The sequence below is a fragment of the Centroberyx affinis genome, unplaced genomic scaffold (assembly GCF_046629955.1).
Source record: "Centroberyx affinis isolate AG114_WGS23_722 - 3 ecotype Tasmania unplaced genomic scaffold, CSIRO-AGI_Caff_v1 ptg005274l_1, whole genome shotgun sequence".
NCBI lineage: Eukaryota > Metazoa > Chordata > Actinopteri > Beryciformes > Berycidae > Centroberyx > Centroberyx affinis.
Genome location: NW_027282629.1, coordinates 15,793 through 37,212, shown reverse-complemented (window position 1 = coordinate 37,212; position 21,420 = coordinate 15,793). Strand labels below are relative to the sequence as shown.

Sequence of the window (21,420 nt, the reverse complement as noted above, 5' to 3'; positions counted from 1 at the left end):
GAAGACATTTGCTTATAAAATATATAGCGTTGAAAACCCTTCCTATTGTCTGCAACAGTGTGCTGAGGCTCTTTTACAAAGTTGTGGGCCACTGTTGCTCTTTGCGGAGGTGTGTAATGGTCTACTAGGTGTAGCCAAAATGGGGGAATAGTTTGAATGTGTTAGAATATCCTGGCTTAAGTAGGCCTTCTTGTGATGACTACAGATAATATTGAACGTAAGACTGTAAGAATGTAATCAAACTGCTTTCAGTCACAGGAGTATAATCCCTCTCTTCTAGTTTCCCCAGAAATCCTGTTAGAAAACTGTTGTTAAGCAATACACAGTCTCAACAACATCTCATATCTCAGCAAGTGGTTGAGATGGCTGTATAGGGCTGCACAAATGGTTGCCAGAACAAAAGAGACAAAAATACACATGCGCATGCACATTTTAAAATGAGTCAATTGAGTGAAAGAATGTACTTTTTTTAAAACCTGCAGTTTGGATATTATGACTGCCTTAATAGAGGATACATTTTGCTTCATTTGAGACTGCTTTCACAAAAATTCACAGAAATGGCAGTGTCATGTGAATATAATGTTACATATATAATGTAATATTCTGCTGAAGCTGAACCAATATCACCAAAACTGAAATGTTATAGAAGAATGAGGGAGACGTTGTTTTTTGTTATGGGAGCTACAGGATATGAGAAAAGATCTGTTCACTGAACATGAAGACAGTGCAGATTTTTACATAAACATTACCACAGTGTGGGAACATCTCTGTTTTTACAGCCCGGGTGCTGCTGCAGCCCTGCTAATAGCCTCAATATCTCCTGAGATATCTTTCTCCAGCAGTTGAACAGCCTTTAAGACTCTGAGAATTGACTGCATGGTATCAAGTAAAAGTAACCTTCAGCAAGTTTAGAGACAACCTTGGTGAACTTGCACACCCAGCAGGCATTCCTGCCACACTGTTGCTGGAGGTGAAAAAGTTATGGAATTTAAGAAATGCCCTATTTCTTGCTTCTTGGTTTATGCGTTGGTGTGAACTGAATGTTGGTTTTGAGTTAAGCCTAGGTCATACTACAAGACTGTTCAACTGTACTAAACTACTGGTCTGCTTACCGTCCCATTGGGAAGCTGTTCAAACTACGTGACGGGACAAAGATGGAGCCATCACACATGGAGAAGAGGGATCACACACTACCTGATTTTTGTCATTTAGAAACATTTTCCTATTCGTCCAGAATAGTTCACTGTAAATATAATTTTTAAATATAGCCGCAAGCGGCGATTGAGGGGTCCAAGCACAATTTGATAAGACAGACAGATAGACAAAACATTACAGAAGGTAGAGAGACACACACAAAAACTGACATGTTGTGAAGTTCGGACATGCAGTCAAACACCGGCTTTTGTGTTGGCCGGTGACTTCTGTCAAATTGATCTTTTCATACGGTCATTTGTCCAAAGATTAGAAACTTAAGACATTACGCTTAGTTATCACAAGTTTAGCGGTGTGAGGCGATAGCGTTACCCACGGGATTTGAACCTGCGATCTTTTGCATTGCAGACCTATGCATTAACCATTAGGCTACTGAGTTCACAGGATGGCTGTCGAGGGAACACCAAAAAATAGGGCCAAGTTATGAGACTCTCCAAGCTATAGGCTATTTAGAGCCTTAGAGTATTTTAACTATGGTCAACTATGGTTACAATACCACCAAATGTTGCATGCTACCTCAGAGTTGACCTGTGCATATATGTACCAAATTTGTTTAAGGTAGGCCAACAACTTCCTGACTTATGGCAATTTTTGTATATCAGGCCTTGCCTACAAATTTTGAAAGCCAGTTGTAGCAAAACGGTATGGACTATCAAAAAACTGCTCAATAACGTTTGTGCAGGACAGTCCAGACATGCTGTGAGCGAAAATTGGTGAAGATTGGACAAAATACCTAGGAGAAGAAGCGAAAAAACTGTTTTGGACAAAATTCAACATGGCGGAAAACCTTGTGGGCTGAAATGGGAGTGGCCTATATGGATAGATGCGACTTGGCCCAAGGAATCCAGGGAAAGTGGAATTTTGATTGTGGCCCATACGGCTCAGAAGTTATAGGCCAAAACGTAAAGTTGCTTGCTATAGCGCCACCATGAGGCCAATTGACGTGGATTTCGTAACCTGAGTAGTGGCTGAGACTTTGGACCTATGTGCCAAGTTTGGTCGGTGTAGCTCTTACGGTTTCTGAGATCCAGATACTTCCCAGCACTACGTGCTTGAACCCCTAAATAGGTGTTCTATCATTTCTTGCTACATGGTACATAATTTTACATTTCCTATGTAAATTGAATAAGGCTGGGTATTGGCAAGGACCTCACAATACGATACGTATCACGATACATGGGTCACGATACGATTGTATCACGATACATTGCGATACGATACATATTGCGATACATTGCAATACTCTACATAATTTACTGAAAATTAAAAAATAGAGCTGAAAATACAACTTGTTGTGTACCACCTGGATAGTCTAATAATGTACATCACATTATATTGATAACTCAGCGGACAAGTTTCCTATTTCACTGCTGTGAATATGATGATTTATTAAAACTAGGTCACCCATGTAGTAGAAATGTGCAATTATTTTTTTTAAATTGGAGCCCTATGACCAGAGAAAACTGAGAAAACGGCTGTAGATTCCCCATATCGCAATTAAGGAGGAATCCTACAACAACCAGAATGCATTGCGCGTGTCACTGACTCTGACGGTGTGTTCATGGTCAGTGTAGCACCAATGACAAAGTTAGCAGAGACAAAGTAGCATTATATCTCTTTACTGAGGCTTATTTTCATTTACAAAACGTTTTTCCTCATCGAGTCTGGATAAATCGTTTTCAAAGGATCATAAAACAAACCGGCGCGCTGGAGTCAGTTACGTTATGTGGATCAACTCACCGAGTGCTGAACGGTGCCGCTGGATGTAGCCGCAAGTTACAGGTAAAGTTAACACAGTCGCTGTTCGCTGCCCCCGGTGCAGAGCGTCTCTCTCGGCTGACGCTGTTACAGCTCCCGTGGTCGCCCTCTCCTCCACACTCTGTTTTGTCTGATTCCACAGCACTATATTCAGCCTCATAAGTTGTAATAGTGGCGCCACATCTCTGCTCCGACAGTATATTGTAAAGCTAGTTGTTTTTTTGTGTTAGATTCAGCTCTTCTGGATGAATCACAGAGAAACTTAGCAGTTTATCTTAGCTTAGCTGCGGCTGAAACGTCGCTCCGCCGCATTTTAAATCCATTTAAAACATGAATAATTTTTTTTAATGTATCGATACAAGGGGCTGGAAAATCGATACAGTATTGTGGAATTTTTTTTTTTTTTATATATATTAAAATATAATACTCAGCTGTATCGATTTTTTTGCACAGCCCTAAAATTGAAGTGAGAACATTGCAAGGATAACGATGAAGAATTTTGTATGAGACGTCTTTCACTTAATTTGTAGTTTCATACTTAATTGAATTTCCAGACACGTTGGCAGATTTATTCTTCCAAATAAAATTGTGTAGCAACTTATCATTAGTGGAACAAGTGGAGCTGCGACTTGTACTGATGTAAACTATCTACATGAGTGTGTTGTTGTTAAACGTGACTTCTCTTCAAATCGTGTAGTTTGACCCTTGCCTTTAGTGTGACAGACTCAATAGACTTGAGAGAAGTGAGAGCCATCTCGTCTTTCTACACATCAGAAACCACCTTGGCGCTCTGCCCCATGGCCTCCTCATTGAAACGCTGGAGAAGCCTTGGTTCTTACTTCCCTTTGTGTTACCACACGGAATGACAACGAAACTACTGTATTAACTCAAGAATTCTCCTCATCACCTTGCCAGCACAGCTCAAGTACTCTCTGAACAGACAGTAATCCCTTTACTAATGTTAATCTGTGTCTCCGATATGCTTGGGAAGTGAATTAATAAATTGTTATCTCACAGAGAGTTTGAAGGTTGACTGTTTTAAAAGATTATTTTAAAAGACTGTTCTGAGCAGAGAGAACTAACGCAAAGGCCTTAGGAAATGGGCTGCTAACTTTAACAGGGATGTTTCAGCCAAGTAGACTGGCATAAAAGGAACTGAGCTAAAAACTAGATGGCACTCAGTAGAGTGCATACTCCTGCCAACGCAATGCAGTTGTCAAGAAATGCCAGTTCCCCATTACCAACTTGTTTCACATCAGGAGATTCAGACTTTTTGCTCACTGGTTTTTGTGTCTTACGCTTCAAATATCAGTGCTATGGAGACATGCTGTGTAACAAATGAAAATGGATCCACGATGGGAAAGGAATAAAAATAGCAAAAATTTGAGATTTTATGCATCTGGCCACTAACGCCAAATCTTTGCATGAAAGAGAGTCTGTGTGTTCCACAGATGGCCTATAAGGAACTGCAAACCAGAGGGCACAGAACCCAGGTAGTACAAAACAAAGATTGATAACGCCATAAAAACTACAAAGCAATTTGGTTGAGGTAGAAGTAACAAGGCAAAGTGCAATCTTCAGTTCTCCAAAAGGCAATTCAAATCAAGACTGTCCTGCTAAAGAAGACGCTATCACAGTTTGACATTTTGTGTTTCTCCAATATATGTTTCTCCAGTTTACTCATTTATTTTCCATTGTTGAAAGTTACGACCTGAGAACAATATGTTCTTGCTTTTTGCTTTGTTGTTGCAATGATGTAGCCTAAGTATCTGAAACAGTTGCCTGGTCAAAACTAGCTTGGCTAGCAAGCCTGAAATATGTTTCTGCAGCAAGTATAAAATCTTCTAAAATCTTGCTCCACATTTATTAACCTTGTGGATTTAAGGGTAAACATTCATGTCTCTGCTGTTTCCTTGAGGAAACTGAAAGGGTAGCATTGCATTTTATAATAAATAATGCAGGCTTGCCTATAGGCCTATATAGGCTGGTTGCCTATAACTCAGTGTTCTGCACAGCTTCCAAGTTTATACAGTGCTGCCACTCACCATCAGGGCTACAGGAGCACTGACGGTGACATCCTGCGAACACATTGGACGCAGTAGTTCATACTGCTCCATCTCTCTCCACTCTGCATCACTGAACTCCCCCAGAACCCCCCTGTTCCCACCAATCCTTGCTCCATATCCTTATCCAAAAACAACAGGTTGCCAGGGGTGCAACAATTGCCTGCGTTGTCTCCTTTCCAACAGGTTTCCCAAAAGTAACGCCTGAAGGACAGCATTTTGTCATTTCAATAGCGATGGGCCTATGGCTGCAACAAACAACATGATGTGGTAGTGCAGAATCATGACCCAAGAATAAAAAACCTCTGATTTCCACAATTCTTTCTGGATAATCAAAATAAGTTCTTATGTAAATGAGATTATTATGGGAAGTTGCCAGTTATGCAATCATGTAAACGGCGGATTGCCTTACTTGCAGTATTCCACTTGGAACTTTCAAAAATCAAATGAGAGACTTAGAAGCAGACTCCTTTCGTACTTGCACATGTTTTTTATGAACGTTGTAATTGTTTTTATTTATTTTATTGCATGTGTGTTTGTTTTAATGTTGTTGCAACTTTTATCTCTTTTTATGCTGCTATCTTGGCCAGGCTTCCCTTGAAAAAGAGGTCTTTGTATCTCAACTGGACTGACCTGGTTAAATAAAGGTTAAATTAAATTAAAAAAGTATTGGCAATAGTTGCATTATTGTACACATAAATGTAGTGAGTGAAACCACCAAAATAAATAATTATTTGAAGATCTACCAGGTATTTATTTTACTGGTCAGGTCCCAATAGTTGCACTATAAACACAACAACAATTTAAACTTCATGGCCATTCTCCTAATATGAATATATAGTAGCCTTGCTCATCTGTTTAAACACATTTTAACATCTAAACTCAGCTTTTTTTCTTTTCTTTTTTTTGTGTTTATTAGGCTATACAGTTCAAAGTAGAGAGAAAGAGGAAAGATTGTGGGAGAAAGGGGGGGATGACGCAACAAAGCTCCTGGGCCAGATCTGAATCCAGGGTATCATGGCATCATGGCACGAGCCCTAGACCACTGAGCCACCAGGACGCCCTAAACTCTGCTTTTTGCTTTCAGAAAATAATTTATATTTAAACATGTTCATGAATTATACGATTTACACACATCTCATATCTGAGAATTTAGCCTAAATCAATACAGTTCTTGTGTGAACAGATTTCTGCACAAACTGATTCATATTTTGCTTGATACATGAGGACAGTGTGAACAACTATGCTGTACAATGCCAACAACAAAAGTATTTGAAAGAAAGTATTTGCAGAAATATACTGAGGCTAAGATTATTTCAAGGTTTCAGGAACAGTTAGTCTACCAGTACAGTATGATTGATGCACCAGCATTGCACTGCAAAAAGTGTCTGAAATATAGCATCTAGTTGTAGGCTGTTTGTTTTCCTTAAGTCTGCAGTTTGTTCTACTTATAAGTGCAGTAGTTCCTGTATACATTTTAACATCAAAACTTGACTTGCATCCACTGTGATATACTGTAGGAAGTAAAGATCATCAGTAAAAAAAAGATCATCAGAAGTTTGTTTTAGCCTGGAGGTTGTGTTGGCTGGAGAGTTGGTGGTAGCGTGACGGTCTGTGTTTTTAGGATTAACGTCTGGCTCCATGGGGATAGCCATGAGGTCATCTCAGCAGTGCTACCCGTCTGCTTTCCCATGCTGCGCCAGCTCAGGCCCGCATGGAGCAGAGTACTCGCTCTATGGAAGAGATCAGTGTGTGTGGGTGCATAATGCTTTGTGTGTGTGTCTTTGTATGTAACATGGAGTTGTGTGAGTTAAGGGGACTCTGTGTGTATGTTTATGTGTGTTAGTGAAGGGATTACCAATCTGGTTGGCATGTAAGACGGGGGGCTGGGGCTTATTGACTGACTTTGGGTGGTCTGCAGCTGACCTCAGCAACACACAGACACACAGAGTCAGGCATGCTGAGCAACAGGAACCCACGCAAATACGATTCTGCTGATGAGGGACAAACCGCTGTGGAAATGGCTCAGACTAAGCTTTATCAAGCTCGACTGGGTGTATGTGTCTGTGTCTGTCTCTGTCTCTGTCCAGACTAGTCAAGTGTCTCTCTGCTTTTGCTAAAACTTCAAGTCATAAACACTTTTTGGTGTTTTATTACGTTTGCAAAGTCATAATGCCCTCAGTTCGACAGATGAGAGACAGCGAGAGAGAATGGAAGTGGTTCAGTCAAATTAGTGACTTTGTTTTCAACACTGCTGTTTTCCTTCAGTGTAGTCTATGGGTCGTCACTAGACAACTGAATTTGACTTATGCACATTAAATTTGTGTGTGATTCTTGAAATTGTTTACTTGTTTCAATTTCAGTTTCTCGATATTCAGTTTCAATTTACTTGGAAAAACAATTTCAAAATGATTGTTCTCTACTGTACATATTTGCAAGTTTGTAAACTGCCCTCCAGCCAATCAGGAAAGAGAGCGCTACAATTAAATCTGTTGCCCTATTTGTTTCTGATCAGCCAATCATAAGAGCACCTCTCAAGGCAAAGCAATGGCTAACAAAATGCCCCAGCAACCACCAATCTCGGTAAATAGAATGACAGTAGCCCTATTCACTCTATTAGGGATGCACCGATCAGGTTTTGTGGTGCTGTGTTCTTTAGTGTTCTCTGTATTTATTTATAGTGTTCTCTTTATTGACAGTGTGATTATCTGGTGGTCACCGATCCTATTTCGGATTGACATGATGTTCTCATGGCTACATGACTGGCCTAACCGTCACAGTGTGTATCCACACTATAGTTACTACATGTCAATGAGGTGCTTACTCGCCTCCTGCTGCCAGAACTAGGCTACATGAAAAAGATTGAAGATTCATTGAAGCAGCATAGGCTATGCCATCTGTCTAATACATTAAGCTGTTTCTAATCCTATAGGCTATGAAATTCATAACACATCACAAATGAATATGTGAATTGTCAGTTTGTATTGAAAATAAAATATAGCAACTGAAAATAGCAAATTATTACAATAGTTAAGTACTCCAGAAGGAGCAAAATCTTGCATTCAATTACTTGGCTAGCTGATGAAGTCACAATCAGATACGAAAAAAAACAAGAGGCACAAACCATTAGATTGCATTTTGGGTGACTTCACATAGAGGATAGCCTGTTTCTCTCCCCCAACCACTTCAAACCCTAAATAGCCAATGAAAGAGAAAAATACAATCTCTGAGACAATGGTGGTGTTCAAAAATGACATCTTGTCAACACTTGAGTCTCATAGAGAGGACTATTGATTTCTAGACATTTTTATGACATTTGTAACTTAATGGTATGTGTGCACAAATAATGTCATTTATTTTTTAATGTATGACTGTTATTGTTAGCGTTATTACTATTATTTAGATCAAGCCTAATACTGAACTTGATCTTTATTTTTTTTCTGCTTCCTCTTCCTGCATATTTCCTTCCTGCAATCCACTGCTTTTCTAAGGGCCCCATGTTGCTATAACCTGAAAGCTTTTGGAGAACTGAATTTGAAATTGTGACTTAGTTATCTGTTATTTCTGAACTGCCTCTGGACTGATAATAAACATGTGTTGTACTTTTGTTGATGAGAGACTTTTCCAGAAGACCTGTTTAGTCAGAGTTTGGTCATAGTCAGGAATGGGTGGAGCATTTAGCTTGTCTAAGGGACAAGTTTCCACCTGTTCTGTATCTTACTACATTGGAATGCAGCTTTGCTGATACGGGGAATTGGCTTGCTTCCCTATCACTACAGCAGCTCATCTATGTAATTTACTGTAACTCCAACATGATTTTAGTCCACTCATCATATGTCATGTTTACATGATGGGAGTGGCGAATATGAATGCATGTGGATGTTTTATGGAATGCATTGTATTGCATAACGTGTGGCATAGCCTATATAATGACTTCGGTACTTTTGTAACCTCCGACCAATAAGTGTGTAGTTACAGTGAATTAAATCTAGGTTATACCATTGAGCCCACAGATTGTGGGAAAAATGGTTTCCAGGGTACACAGGGTTTCTTAAGACTAGTCTTTTTGACAGAACCTCGAATCACATTCTTTGCCCTTTTGTAGTCTGTGTGTGATGACTTGCAAGTGCTGGCCAAACAAGCATCATCACCAGCATTTGTGCCCAAGTACCAGCATGCCTTGACAGTTCCTAGTTTGACCAAATATGGACATGGAAGACAGAAGGCTCCTGTGGTGTGGTGTTTTCCTTAATGATGCCACATCCTCTTGTTGTCTGAGATCGAAACCCCAGCTCTTTTAGCAGGTACCATTGTCACAAGCATCAGCAGGTAGTGTAAACTCCACTCTATTTCTCTGCCTCTCCCTTGCTCTTTCTCCCTGTGTCTCAGTTTCTCATTGTATTACTGTAGCTCTGGCTGTTTTTAATAATCCCTAATCATTAAGGAACACCACAACAGTCTTTATGAGTATATTGTCATAGATAACATGCCCAGGGATCAGCTTGTGGCATTGAAAACACAAATTGCAGTGTTTGACATTTTATAGAACTTCAGAAAGAACACTACCTTGAAGTCATCATAGTTTTCCTGTGTAGTGACCTTAATAGTTCCTTACTGGCTGATTGGAATTCAGCTCATGGCTCCATGGCTCTCTGTCTGCCCTGTTTTTTGGGGCTATCTATCACCATATCATCAGGCCAGCTGGAATAATACCAGCCATACCAGCAGCCACCTACAGCCAAAAGCAATAACCCTGCTTGTTTTTAATACTCTAACTGGGGAACATTGTTATTACAATGATTGCTAATAAAATGTGTGAGTGAGGCTGCTGACATTACAGATGAGAGCTGTTTTCTTAACCCTGCACTAAGGCTACAGAGCAAGCTGATAACCCTGAAATGCCTTCACAAAAATCCCAGAAATTTTGCCCACAAATTGTTGTGAAATGTATTAGGCTAGTTCTTTTAATTTGGCACCACACTACATGGGATTGGTTTTTTGCAAAACATTTGTGTTTAGATTAGCTTTGCTTGTTGGTCTTTGAAAAAAGTGGATTTGGGGATTTTAGGAAATAGGAAGAGCACAAAGGAATTGCATGAGAAAATAAATGTTGAATTACAGTTTTAGGGTAGACTGAAAGTCTTTTGTTTTGGCTTTGAACCAAATGATCTTCTCTATCCCATTTATCTTTGTTGAAATTAAGTTTAAATATGACTTCCCTCCTCATCTCCAAAGTCATTTGTATAACCAACATTTACAGTGAAGTGAAAGGAGATCACTAGATGAGATTTATCAGTTTATTCATGTCACTCTCACATCTTATCTGCTCTCCCAATATAACAATGTCGTTATGAAACTGCAATATCCAATATATCCCCAGATAAATGGATTTGGAGGCTTCCTTCATTTAAGGGATAGGAAATAGGAATGTGCCATGGAGTGCCAAGAGTGTGCAGGTTTTCATTCCAACCAAAGGCTAGCGCAGCTGATTTCACTAATTAAAACACCTTCAACCAGAGAGGAGGAAGTAATCAGGAAAATCACCTGGTGTAATCTTTGGTAGGAATGAAAACCTGCATACTCTGTCTCCCTCAGCATCTTACTAATTGCATAATGTTCCCTTTGAATCCCCTTTGAAGACGTTTAAATGTCCTCTATTTCTAAAATAACATTTTACCTCTTTGAAACAGTTCTTGAATGAGTTTGAAGAATCTGTTTAAACACATTAGGGGTAAAATCTCCTAAAACCATTGAGGATAAAGGCAGTAGAGATGACTGAAGCATTAGCTTAACAAGGGTTTTGTCCAGATTCAGCAATAGACATTTGGATTTTCTGGATTTGATGGTGGATAAGGTTGAGATAACCTTTTTCTCGAAAGAAACCAGTGTTCACCAGAAACTTGGTATATTATGGCCATCCTGATAATCCTGTGCTTCTGCCACTATGTCTTCATAGGGTAGTTGGCAGGGGTAAAGGTCACAGGAGGGTTGGGGCCACCGGAAAGCTGATCCCGTGCCCTGGTGGTGGCTGTCGGAAGTAGAAGAAAATAGCAAGGAAAAGCTTTGCCCTCTGGGCCACAGGTCATCTAAAAGAGTGTGACCCAGCAGCTGGCCAGACTAGTCTCCATTTTGGATCTATAAAGGCTCCACGAGTGAGGATATGTTGAATGGCCAACAGGGAACTACCAAAGTCCCAATTTACCTCAAGGGTTTTGCTGCACTAATGGACCCAGACTCTACTCAAATATCTTAAAAGAAATCTATATTGGGTCATTAGCCATCTGTTGGGGTGTTTGTGTAGACTAGACTAGTTACAATTCTGGCCTCATTTTCTCTTATTGGTTTTACCTCAGACGGCATACAGCAGTAAGCTCAACTATGACTATTATTGAAGTATGTTAAAAGAGAGAGTCTAGATTAGAGACACCCGTTCTTCCCCTCTTGTTCTGTGTCCTAGGATACAAATAGCATTGGGTGAAAGAGACCGGCCTTTTTTCTGTTCACCACCAGGGGGCGTGTATGTCTGTCTGAGAGGGCCGCTTGCATTGAGCCAGCTCTCTGCCCAGTGAGAGTGGTCCCTTGTTTAGCAACTATCCAGACATTTAGCTAGTGTCTTGTGTGCATACCAAAACAAGAGTGTCTCTTTCGTCCCCTGGACACTTGGCCTGAACCATCAACAATGGCTTGTCCCACTCCAAGGGGAGCTTGCAAATTAAAGTATCAATTTACCTGTGCCATAATGACAGATTGACTGTAAGCTTGCTGTTTCTTGTCACTTTCTCACCTTTCCACTCCCTTCTTTTGCACCTTCGCTCATCTCTCTCTCTCGCTCTCGCTCTCGCTCTCGCTCTCGCTCTCTCTCTCTCTCTCTCTCTCTCTCTCTCTCTCTCTCTCTCTCTCTCTCTCTCTCTCTCTCTCTCTCTCTCTCTCTCTCTCTCTCTCTCTCTCTCTCTCTCTCTCTCTCTCTCTCTCTCTCTCTCTCTCTCTCTCTGCCCCTGAGGTTTCACTTACATTCTACATGCCCAGACAGTTGCACACCACTCCAATTCACAAGTCTCTGCGCACTACCCCACCTCACAAGTCCCTATATGCCCTATATCTATCTATTTTCCTCAAACAACTTATTAAGCCGGCTGTAGACACGTTTGCGAAAGTAGTTCTGTAGCATTCAAAATAGTCCCATTTGTTTCCCATTGTTCCCATTTTAATTTGATTTGGTAATAACTACAACAGCCTGACTTTTTGCGGTAACAGTTAGCGATTTTTAAAATTGAAACTATGTCTTTGTGAGCTTTATTTCAAGGTTTTTAGCTTACAATTAGAGCCCATGAGTTCCGGGTTGAAGGCTAAAAACGGTACGTGGGAAGTAGAGCAAACGCATTGTTGATTTTGTTATTTTCATAGGATTTGTTGATGGTAAGCAATGCATTAAAAAACACCAGCCTTATCCTTTAAATTCCCTGTCTCAGTTCACAGCTGTGACTCACACATAATTTCTAGAAATCTCTGTGGCAGAGTCACTGGTATTTGAGCTTGTACTTATGGGTCTCATCACTGCTGATGCAGCTCGAGTTTTGGCTTTTTGCTGCCAGGGGATATTCCACCAATAAATCAGCCCGTCAGTGAGATATTCAGATAGCATGTGGCTCTGTTAATGTCACAAGCCAATACCTAGGAAGATAAATGGAAAAATATGAACATTTGGCAGCCTTGTTTGGGCCTGTTCAGGCCACAGGTCAAGTGTTTGTGTCAAATGTTGAAAAGTGATGTGGGTTGTCAGAGCTCAAGAGTTCATATCTCTTAGGCTGTCTTCTCACCTGTAGTTCCTCTTAATTGGTCTAGAAGTGAAATTGTTACTTTGTAACATTATCGTTATTACTACCACATTTTAGCCTATGATAGCACTGTGCTACTTGTTGAGACATCTGCAGTGCACATTAGTCTTTTGCCATTAAGGATGTTTTCTTAACATAATAAAAATATTGCTTCAATAGTTATCTCAGACAACGAGCACCAGTGCTAAAACAGTAGGCTACACTTTGTCACTTTTGGTACTGGAGCTTTGATTCTATAGCCTGTAGGAGCTAGGGGCAGTTGTTCCAAAGCTATGGGTTAACTTTTTCACGATGGGGTTAGACATCCTTCCATGTTGCCTGGTATATGTTTTGTGATTGAATTTTTCTTTGTGAATTTCTAGCCGCCCTCTACTGTATATTTGGCATCTTACATAAACCAATATGGCTATGAAAACCCAACAAAAAAACAAAGAAAAAAACAAACAAAATAACAATGTACTCAATAATGTACTGTTTTACACTGAAAATTTTGACCAGAAATGCTATTTTTACATTTTTTGTTCAAGCTGGCTTAACAGGGGCCAAGCAAACTGGATTTAAAGCCATAGTAAGACAAGTCGATTTTGCAGTGTGGATACTAACACATTCCTTAAAGTGTTCCCACACTTCAGTCTGTTTTGAAGGCTTGCTTGAGGACTCATGATCATTCGCAGAAGCAGTGTACAGCATGCATCAGCCAAAAGACACATGAAAAGTGAGAGAGTAAGTAGGGTTGAGTATCTTTGATGACCAGTCGACAATGGGAAATACTATTTGATCATTCGACATTGTTGATAGCGTCGAATAATCATTGCAGCCCTATAGGCCAGTAATAGGACTATACTACTATTAGGTGGTCCATTTCACTGTCACACATTTATTATAAATGCAATTCTGTACGCTATCTCGGAACCCATCGTCTATCCATCTGACGACGATTAGACTCTGGGGGCGACGGCCAATATCTCGGGGTTTCCGGTGTAGCCAGCGGACATCCGAGCCAAGACTTCCTCTTCCGTGCGCCATTGAGTCATTGTTTACAGTCTGATTAGCAACTTGAGACGCGACAATGGAGTTGGAGTTGAGTGACGATGTCTCATATGCAGATATCTGTTTATAGAGATTAGCCGAAATGTCGTCTGGACCTAATAAACTTGTGAAACAATCCGGTTGTAGACGTCGTCTCTCAACTCCAACTCCATTCTCGCGTCTCAAGTTGCTAATCGGACTGTAAACAATGACCGGCGCACGGAAGAGGAAGTCTTGGCTCGGATGCCCACTGGCTACACCGGAAACCCCGAGATATTGGCCGTCGCCCCCAGAGTCTAATCGTCGTCAGACGGATAGACGATGGGTGCCGAGATTGTATGCTATGTGATGTGCATAGTATTCATTTAATATTAATTTATTCAATTTTATTTCAGACAAAGTAAAATTTAAAAAGGGGAATGAATGAAGGAATGGGAGAATGTCTTTAAAATCTAAACTTTGCTGTTTTCCTGTCTTTAGTCAATAGTTTGGTGTTTATCACATGTGGTCACCTCATCAAAAGAGCCAAATTAAGGGGATAAACATATCAAATAAGCTGCACTAAGAAAGTTAGGTGTGAAAGTGCCCTTTCTCCCAGGCTCTCTCATCCCTAAATTTAGTTTGAGTTGTGAGCACTGCAAAAGGGTCTGTCCTGTCTACTGAGGACAGGTTCCAAATACCTATCCACTTCTCCCACATCTACAAATGCCAAAGGTTGATGTTTCATGACATGATGTAAGTCTCTTCACAGATGTCTCCTACGATCACTATCGTCCCATAGCCATAACCCTATGAAGCCAAACGGATACATGCAGTTTGGCATGAAAGTCCTATCACTTCACACATTGGCAAAGAACTTGATGTTTTGGTCTTGAAGTTCGTCAGTTCACTGCTCTCAGATGGCCAGCTCGGTATTTCCTACTGATGATTTAATCTGTCAGGGCATTAGAGACCTATTAGTCTGCAGGGGGGTCTGATGGCAGCTAGGATACAGACGTGTCGTGATGAGCCACAGCCTGTAGAAAGTGATAGAAAACCTGACCTGAAGATGATACGAGGCACTAGCTGAAGTATTAGTAGACACCCAGTATAATGATGTGGACAGGTAGAGGCCTGACCTGGCTTATTGAGTGCCAGGGGATGTTTTGCTCTGTGTAAACAAGATCAAAATGTTAGGTTGGAAAGTTTGGGAGATGTTTGCATCAGTTGCATTCAACCTACAAATTAAATGGAATTCATCTCATGAATTGCATTTAACTCAATAGTTTAAAATAAACTTAACAGCTTTGAGCAGGGTCATTTTCTGTGCTTGAAAGTGAGTGACTTATCTTGACTGGATACTACCTAGAAGAGATATGGTTGCTTCTCAGTGGCAACACTTGCATGCTAACTGCCCAATTATAAACCAGTGCATGAACAGATTTCCAAACAAACACACACCAACATCCGTACGCGATATTTACGTGACTGATGTACAGTATGCCCCGTGGCCAGGTCCCAGTTTGGCGCCTTTGTCTCCATGCGAGGGTGAGCAGTTTTAGTAAGTCGACACCCACTTCTTCATATGACATGTCATGTGGAGGAGGTCTTTTTGCATGTTTGTGAATATCAGCGCCGCTCTGTTAACGCCAGTCTGGCAGCGGACAGTAACCCGAGCCCACAAGGAGCTGACGCAGGGTGTGTAAATTAAACGGGTCCCCCCTCTGCCTCCTCCTTTCCCTCCATCTCTGTCTCTATTCCTTTTCCTCTGATGTTTTACCTAATAAAAAAGTGACGGTGACATCTTCCACTGGAAATAGGACTAGGTAATCTTTTGCAGTGTTTACCACCTAAGTACAAGCGTAAGTGGAGAGGCAGTGTAGTGGATGTGTGTGGTGGGGCTGCAGTCTCAGACAGCTGATTGTAAAAGGCTGACACCTAATCTTGCTACCGTGCAGCTAGGATCAGGGGGGGCTTTGGTGCCGCACCACCCAGTTTAGACGGATGGGTTAACAGCAGCCTTTGGCCCAGCAGCGTCCCGCAAGGGTCAGTGCCAGGACCACTTCAAATGTGCAAACCATAATCCCCCTCTGACATTAATATTTTCAGATGGAGGCAAGCAGGGAGCATGGTGGGGGATGGCAATGTAAGCAAGGTCTTTTTGGCTGGCCTTGTTTCATGCTGGCAGTGGTGATAGACACTAAAGCTATTACTCACGGTGCAGGCATCTCCAGAATGTATTCTTAGCCCCTGTCTTCCTATCAGTCACTGCAGAAAGGTTGGAGGGTCAAAAAATAAAGAGGTAACCAGTCTACAGGGCTGTCTGCACCACCGCTGTTTACCGGGGAGGGGGTGATATTTTAAACCTGGGAGAGCTCACATATTTACCCCAGTGGGCTTGACTGACCTTGCCATTTGGCGGGGCAAAGACGCTTGAGTCCAGTGATAGAGCGGAGAAAAGAGAGGAGCAAGTAGCTGGCAGCTTCAATAGAAAAAGGGATAGAAAACAGATCAAGAGTCAAGAGGAGAGGAAGAGAGAATCAAAACTGCATAGGAGTCAAAGACGCAACGATACAAAAGAGGACTGAGCAGAACTGAGGGTTTGAGGTTAAAGGGGAGGATACAGGGAAGGACACTTTGGGGAGGAGAGAGGTAGCCAGGCTGAGCTGACTTTTCCCCAGAGGAGGAGCTGCAGTAGCCGGCCAGGGCTGGTCCCAGGGCTGGCAGGGCTGGCCCTACTGCTTCTCCACCTCCATTCCCAGCTCCTCTTGTCCTCCTCCTTCTCCTCCCTTTCGCCCTCAACCAAACTGCTGTGCAGTGATGAACTTACAGGCAGAGCCCGTGAGCGACAGGGGAATGCTCAGAAAACGCTTCCGAAACAACTTCTCCTCCTCGAGTGAGGAAAACTCCAGAGGTTAGCTCCAAAAGAGGACCTCCACTGCAGTATAAACTGTCACCCTGCTGTCCTCTCATCCAACATTTTTTGCACTCACTGGCTGAGTGCATTGAGAGGCTAAGGGGAATTTTTTATATATATTTTTCTTCATTCATTATTGTTGTTGTTGTGAACCGGAACAGTGGCAACCTTTGCAGTAGCACTGTGCAAGGACCAGCTCCACTCACCCAAGATGAGCCGCTGGCTGAAATGCACCTCCATGTACTTTGTAGGTATTCTTTGTTTATTTTCTGTTTGTGAACCTAGCAGACCATCACCAAAGGCAATTTTTATGGATAGGATTTTTTCTGTTTCTGTTCTTTCTTAGACTCAAGACTCTAAGAATCAAATTGATCGAAAGCTGTTTCTCAGTGTTAACCACATGGTAACCCAGTGAAGGAATTCTCCTAGGGGGAATATGGGAACTGATTTATTACCTCAGAACAGTTTTGTACTTGTTGTCAAGCGAGTATGCACTGCTAATTTCAGTTCTCTGTAATTTTGTAAATGCTATGGCTTGTGGTTGAATCAGAATGGAGCTTTTATTTTTTGCTTGATATTGAGGAAGATTATATAACAAAGGCATGAATGTCTTCCATTCATTTTGGACCATCCAATTTGAAGTTCCCACTCAAGTGTCTGTGTGCTGCCCAGAAGCTCATTCTTGCCTTAAGAGTGCTCTGTTTCCATGCTTTGTGTGCAAGCACTCATAGGTATCTTTAGTGCCGCTGCAGTACACCACATTCTTGGCAAAATTGATTTGAGGTCTAACTCAGTCTGTTGTTGTATTCCAAAAGGAAATGGCACTGGTAATGTCTCTATTGTTTGGTTTTGTGTCATGACTTGTGTGAGGGTGTGTGTGCTCATATTCACTATTATTTCATTTAGTAGCTAATGGAAAGAAGTGGAAATCTGATTAAAGTTTTTACCCACTGCACCGTTACACTATATCTCCAGACAGTAATAATGTCTTCTGTGTTTAATCACATCGAAGAATGGCAATATTTTTCTTCCCACTCATCTGTTTGGTTTGAGAAACCTTAGTGTGTGCATATGTTTGACACTCCACTATCATCATTGTCAGAACACAGACTGGAACAAGTATGATGATCGGCTGATGAAGGCAGTGGAGCGCGGCGAGGTGGACAAGGTGGCCGCGGTCCTCAGCAAAAAGGGCATCATCCCCACCAAGCTGGATGTGGAGGGACGCTCTGCGTGAGTATACACACACACACACACACACACACACACACACACACACACATACATGCACACACATTCAGACATACTCGAACACATCGGGCATACTCAGACATATCCAGTCATTCAGACATGGGCAATACATGCAATGCAATATGCATACTAGTGAAACTTTTGCATGCATATATATATAGGCTACTTATGTCCTCTCTTGCATGTATATAACCATGCCAGTTCTCTCTTGCTCACTAGTATCTACTATGCTGTTGAATAGTTGCATATCTAAAAATACTGAGCATCTCTAATTCCAAGCATTTTAGCGGTGTCCCCAGCACACACTCCTGACCCTTTTGCCCAGATTATGTCTTTACAGATGGAGAATTCCTCTAGAATGAGGTCAGTCTTATTCAGTTTCACCTCTCACCTCCTTCAATGACATCATTGCCAAGTCTCCCTGCATGCCCCCCCAAAAACAACCACTCCCCCTCCAAAAGATCTTCTTGCTATGGAGACCCCTGCTGAACCCCAGTTTCAGAACACTCCCTTCATCCAATAGCCCTACATATGGATCTCATTACAGTTGTGTCTCATTATGTGTCCATATTTATTTGCAGAAATTCCTCTTTTAGTGTTGATCTGCCTCTGGAGGTCAGTGTAGGAGTTGGGAGTTGGTATAAAGAACATTTGTGGTCACTCATGTCTTGACCACTTTGGCCTGGAGCTGTTTATATAGTGACCACACAGGAAATGACTCCCTGCAAATACAGATCTGACCCACTGTAGTGTTTTAACATGAAGTGATCCAGTTAGGCCCAGCTGCAGGCTATTATCAGGGTCACTTGACATGTTGAAGTACCATGTTTCATATGGGGGGATTCTTCAGTGTGAGCCGTGGATTCATTTTGAGAGTTGAGTTTTGTGGCTTTGCAAAGAGTTGGATATCCACCCTCCATAAGGTTTGATTGAAGAATGTGAACAGTGAAGGGGAGGATATGATATGGAGGAGCGGTAGGTGTGGAAAAAATAGGTTGGGATTTAAACCCAGTCTAAAATATGCAGTGGGAATGCTGTGATGTTGCAAACTGGAACATCCAAGGCCACAATTTTTCAGGTATCTCTTATAGACCTATATTTATTTTGGTCTCACTAATGAACATACCATGATGGCCACATCCTTGGAATAGGATAAAATGTCTCTGTGTAAAAAAAGATCAACCGTTTGATCACCTTGAGCTCTATGTAAAACAAAAAAAAAAGCTGCTAAGTCTGACTTGTTTTCTTCCATGCAGGTAAATTTAACCAGATTCCAACACCAGCATTTTAGGTAGCCAGGCCCCCTCACTTTAATCCTAGATATGTGAAGAAGTTATGGGTCTGTGATCTGTGTTTCAGGTTTATTTTGACCTAGGCTTTGTTACAACGTCCAGATATGGAGCACCAGATTCCAGAAGCCAGAGTGCTGAGTATTTTCAGCAGTGTGTGAAATTCTCTCATGGCACCATTGAACAGACAAATGATTGTGCACACGTGTACACGTAAATAAACACAAACAAACAAACAAACAAACACCCTGAAAAATATGTAGTCTCATAATAAAATAAGGTGTAGCCTCACCAGTCAATGTTCACTTTAGAGCTGAAACGATTAATCGATTAATCGATTAGTTGTCAACTATTAAATTAATCGCCAACTATTTTGATAGTAATTTTTTAAGAAAAATAAGTCAAAATTCCCTGCTTCCAGCTTCTTAAATGTGAATATTTTCTGGTTTCTATACTCCTCTATGACAGTAAACTGAATATCTTTGGGTTGTGGACAAAACAAGACAATTGAGGACGTCATCTTGGGCTTTGGGAAACACTGATTGACATTTTTCACCATTTTCTGACATTTTATAGACCAAACAACTAATCGATTAATCGAGAAAATAATCGACAGATTAATCGACAATGAAAATAATCGTTAGTTGCAGCCCTAGTTCACTTGTCATCTTCACTGTTCTGGCTCAGGGCAAATAAACCCAAATTATTATGGGTTCATCAACACGTGAACTTATCTTAACACATAGGGAAGGAGGTCATTCTTTTGCCAAGTCTAGTCAAAACAAAAGTAAACCACTACACTGACTCAGCGAGTACTCATATAGTCCAGCGGGCCACACACAGACCAACTTGCGTCTGTGGCATTCTGGCCTCTGCTAAAGCCAGCAAAGGATGGTATGATGGTCCCTTATAATCATGGCTCACTGTGGGGAAACTAATTACAAACTGTTATCCCTGAATGTATAATTTGGTGTGTCCTGGATAAGCCTCACCATGTTCAACTAATGAATTCAGCACTAACCACTCTATCGAGATTTCCAGCTGAGTAAACAGTTTGTATCTCCATGGCGTTATTAGCTGGAGGCTAGCTAGGTAATCCCACCCACCACACCTGCTCATTTGCCGTTGTGATAGCTGACAAGGGCTTAGCAGCACAAGGAAGTCACATGACAACACACCACTTGAGACACTTACTCACATGGTCCTGCATCATGAAAGTATGACACTGACTAAAGATAATACTGCGTGCCCATTGTTTGTCAGGATTAGCAGTGATGAAGTTTCTGCTTAACTGTCTTTAGAATAACAATAACAAGCAGTGAGTTCTACTGTTGGGTCTATGTGAGGTTGAGCCTGATCTTGTGACAGATATTGAAGTTTGGACTTTTACATTTTCTTAAGGTTAAGATTATAGTTTATAGGTAAAGAAAATGTTGATGTCATTGTGGAGGAAGAAAAAAAAACTAAAAAGTACATGTTATGGTCAGATGGTCAGTTACATGTGCCAATACTCAGCAGTTTTAGTACCAGGCAGTATTTGATGAAACTGCATGAGTACCTTGACTGTGGTGCTTTTAGAGAGACACATTATCATTCATGGCTCAGCTACCACCATATACTTTCTGGTTTACTCTCTCTGTGCACTCTCTAATAATAGCACTCATATCCTGTAGACTGTCAACCTGAAAGCCGCCCAAGGAGCAGGTGCCAAGATAAAATGACATAGCTGAATGTGGTCTCTTCAACCCAGACTCATCGCTCTCACATGTTCTCAATGTTACAATGTGATTTGTAAGGCTGTATTAATGTATACCTAAGCTTTAATGTGCATTTGCATTTTTTTGGTTTCAGAACTTAGGTTAGCAACCTTAGCTTTGTAGGTATTTATGCATATGGGCTTTGTATCTTAGTGGATCTTAGTCTCCTCCCTTTTCCCTTACAACGATTCAGATAAAAAAACCTGTATTGTGATTTGCATTATGAAAGTCATAATGCAAACGTGATTGCACGTGTTTTTCAGTCTCAAAAGTCTTTGTAGCTGTTAGTGCCATTATGTCATTCACTCACTGTGCCATGACTTGGTCCCT

The 21,420-nt window shown here is 41.2% G+C and overlaps 1 protein-coding gene across 2 annotated transcripts in view; it reads left to right on the top strand.

The window, feature by feature from the left end:
* Positions 1-21,420, top strand: part of uacab (uveal autoantigen with coiled-coil domains and ankyrin repeats b) — a 45,289-nt gene that overhangs the window by 8,083 nt on the left and 15,786 nt on the right. For both annotated transcript variants that reach the window (XM_071546450.1, XM_071546449.1), the window contains exon 2: positions 17,896-18,026. In XM_071546450.1, the coding sequence (XP_071402551.1) occupies positions 17,896-18,026 (131 nt within the window). The remainder of the gene's footprint in view (positions 1-17,895; positions 18,027-21,420) is intronic.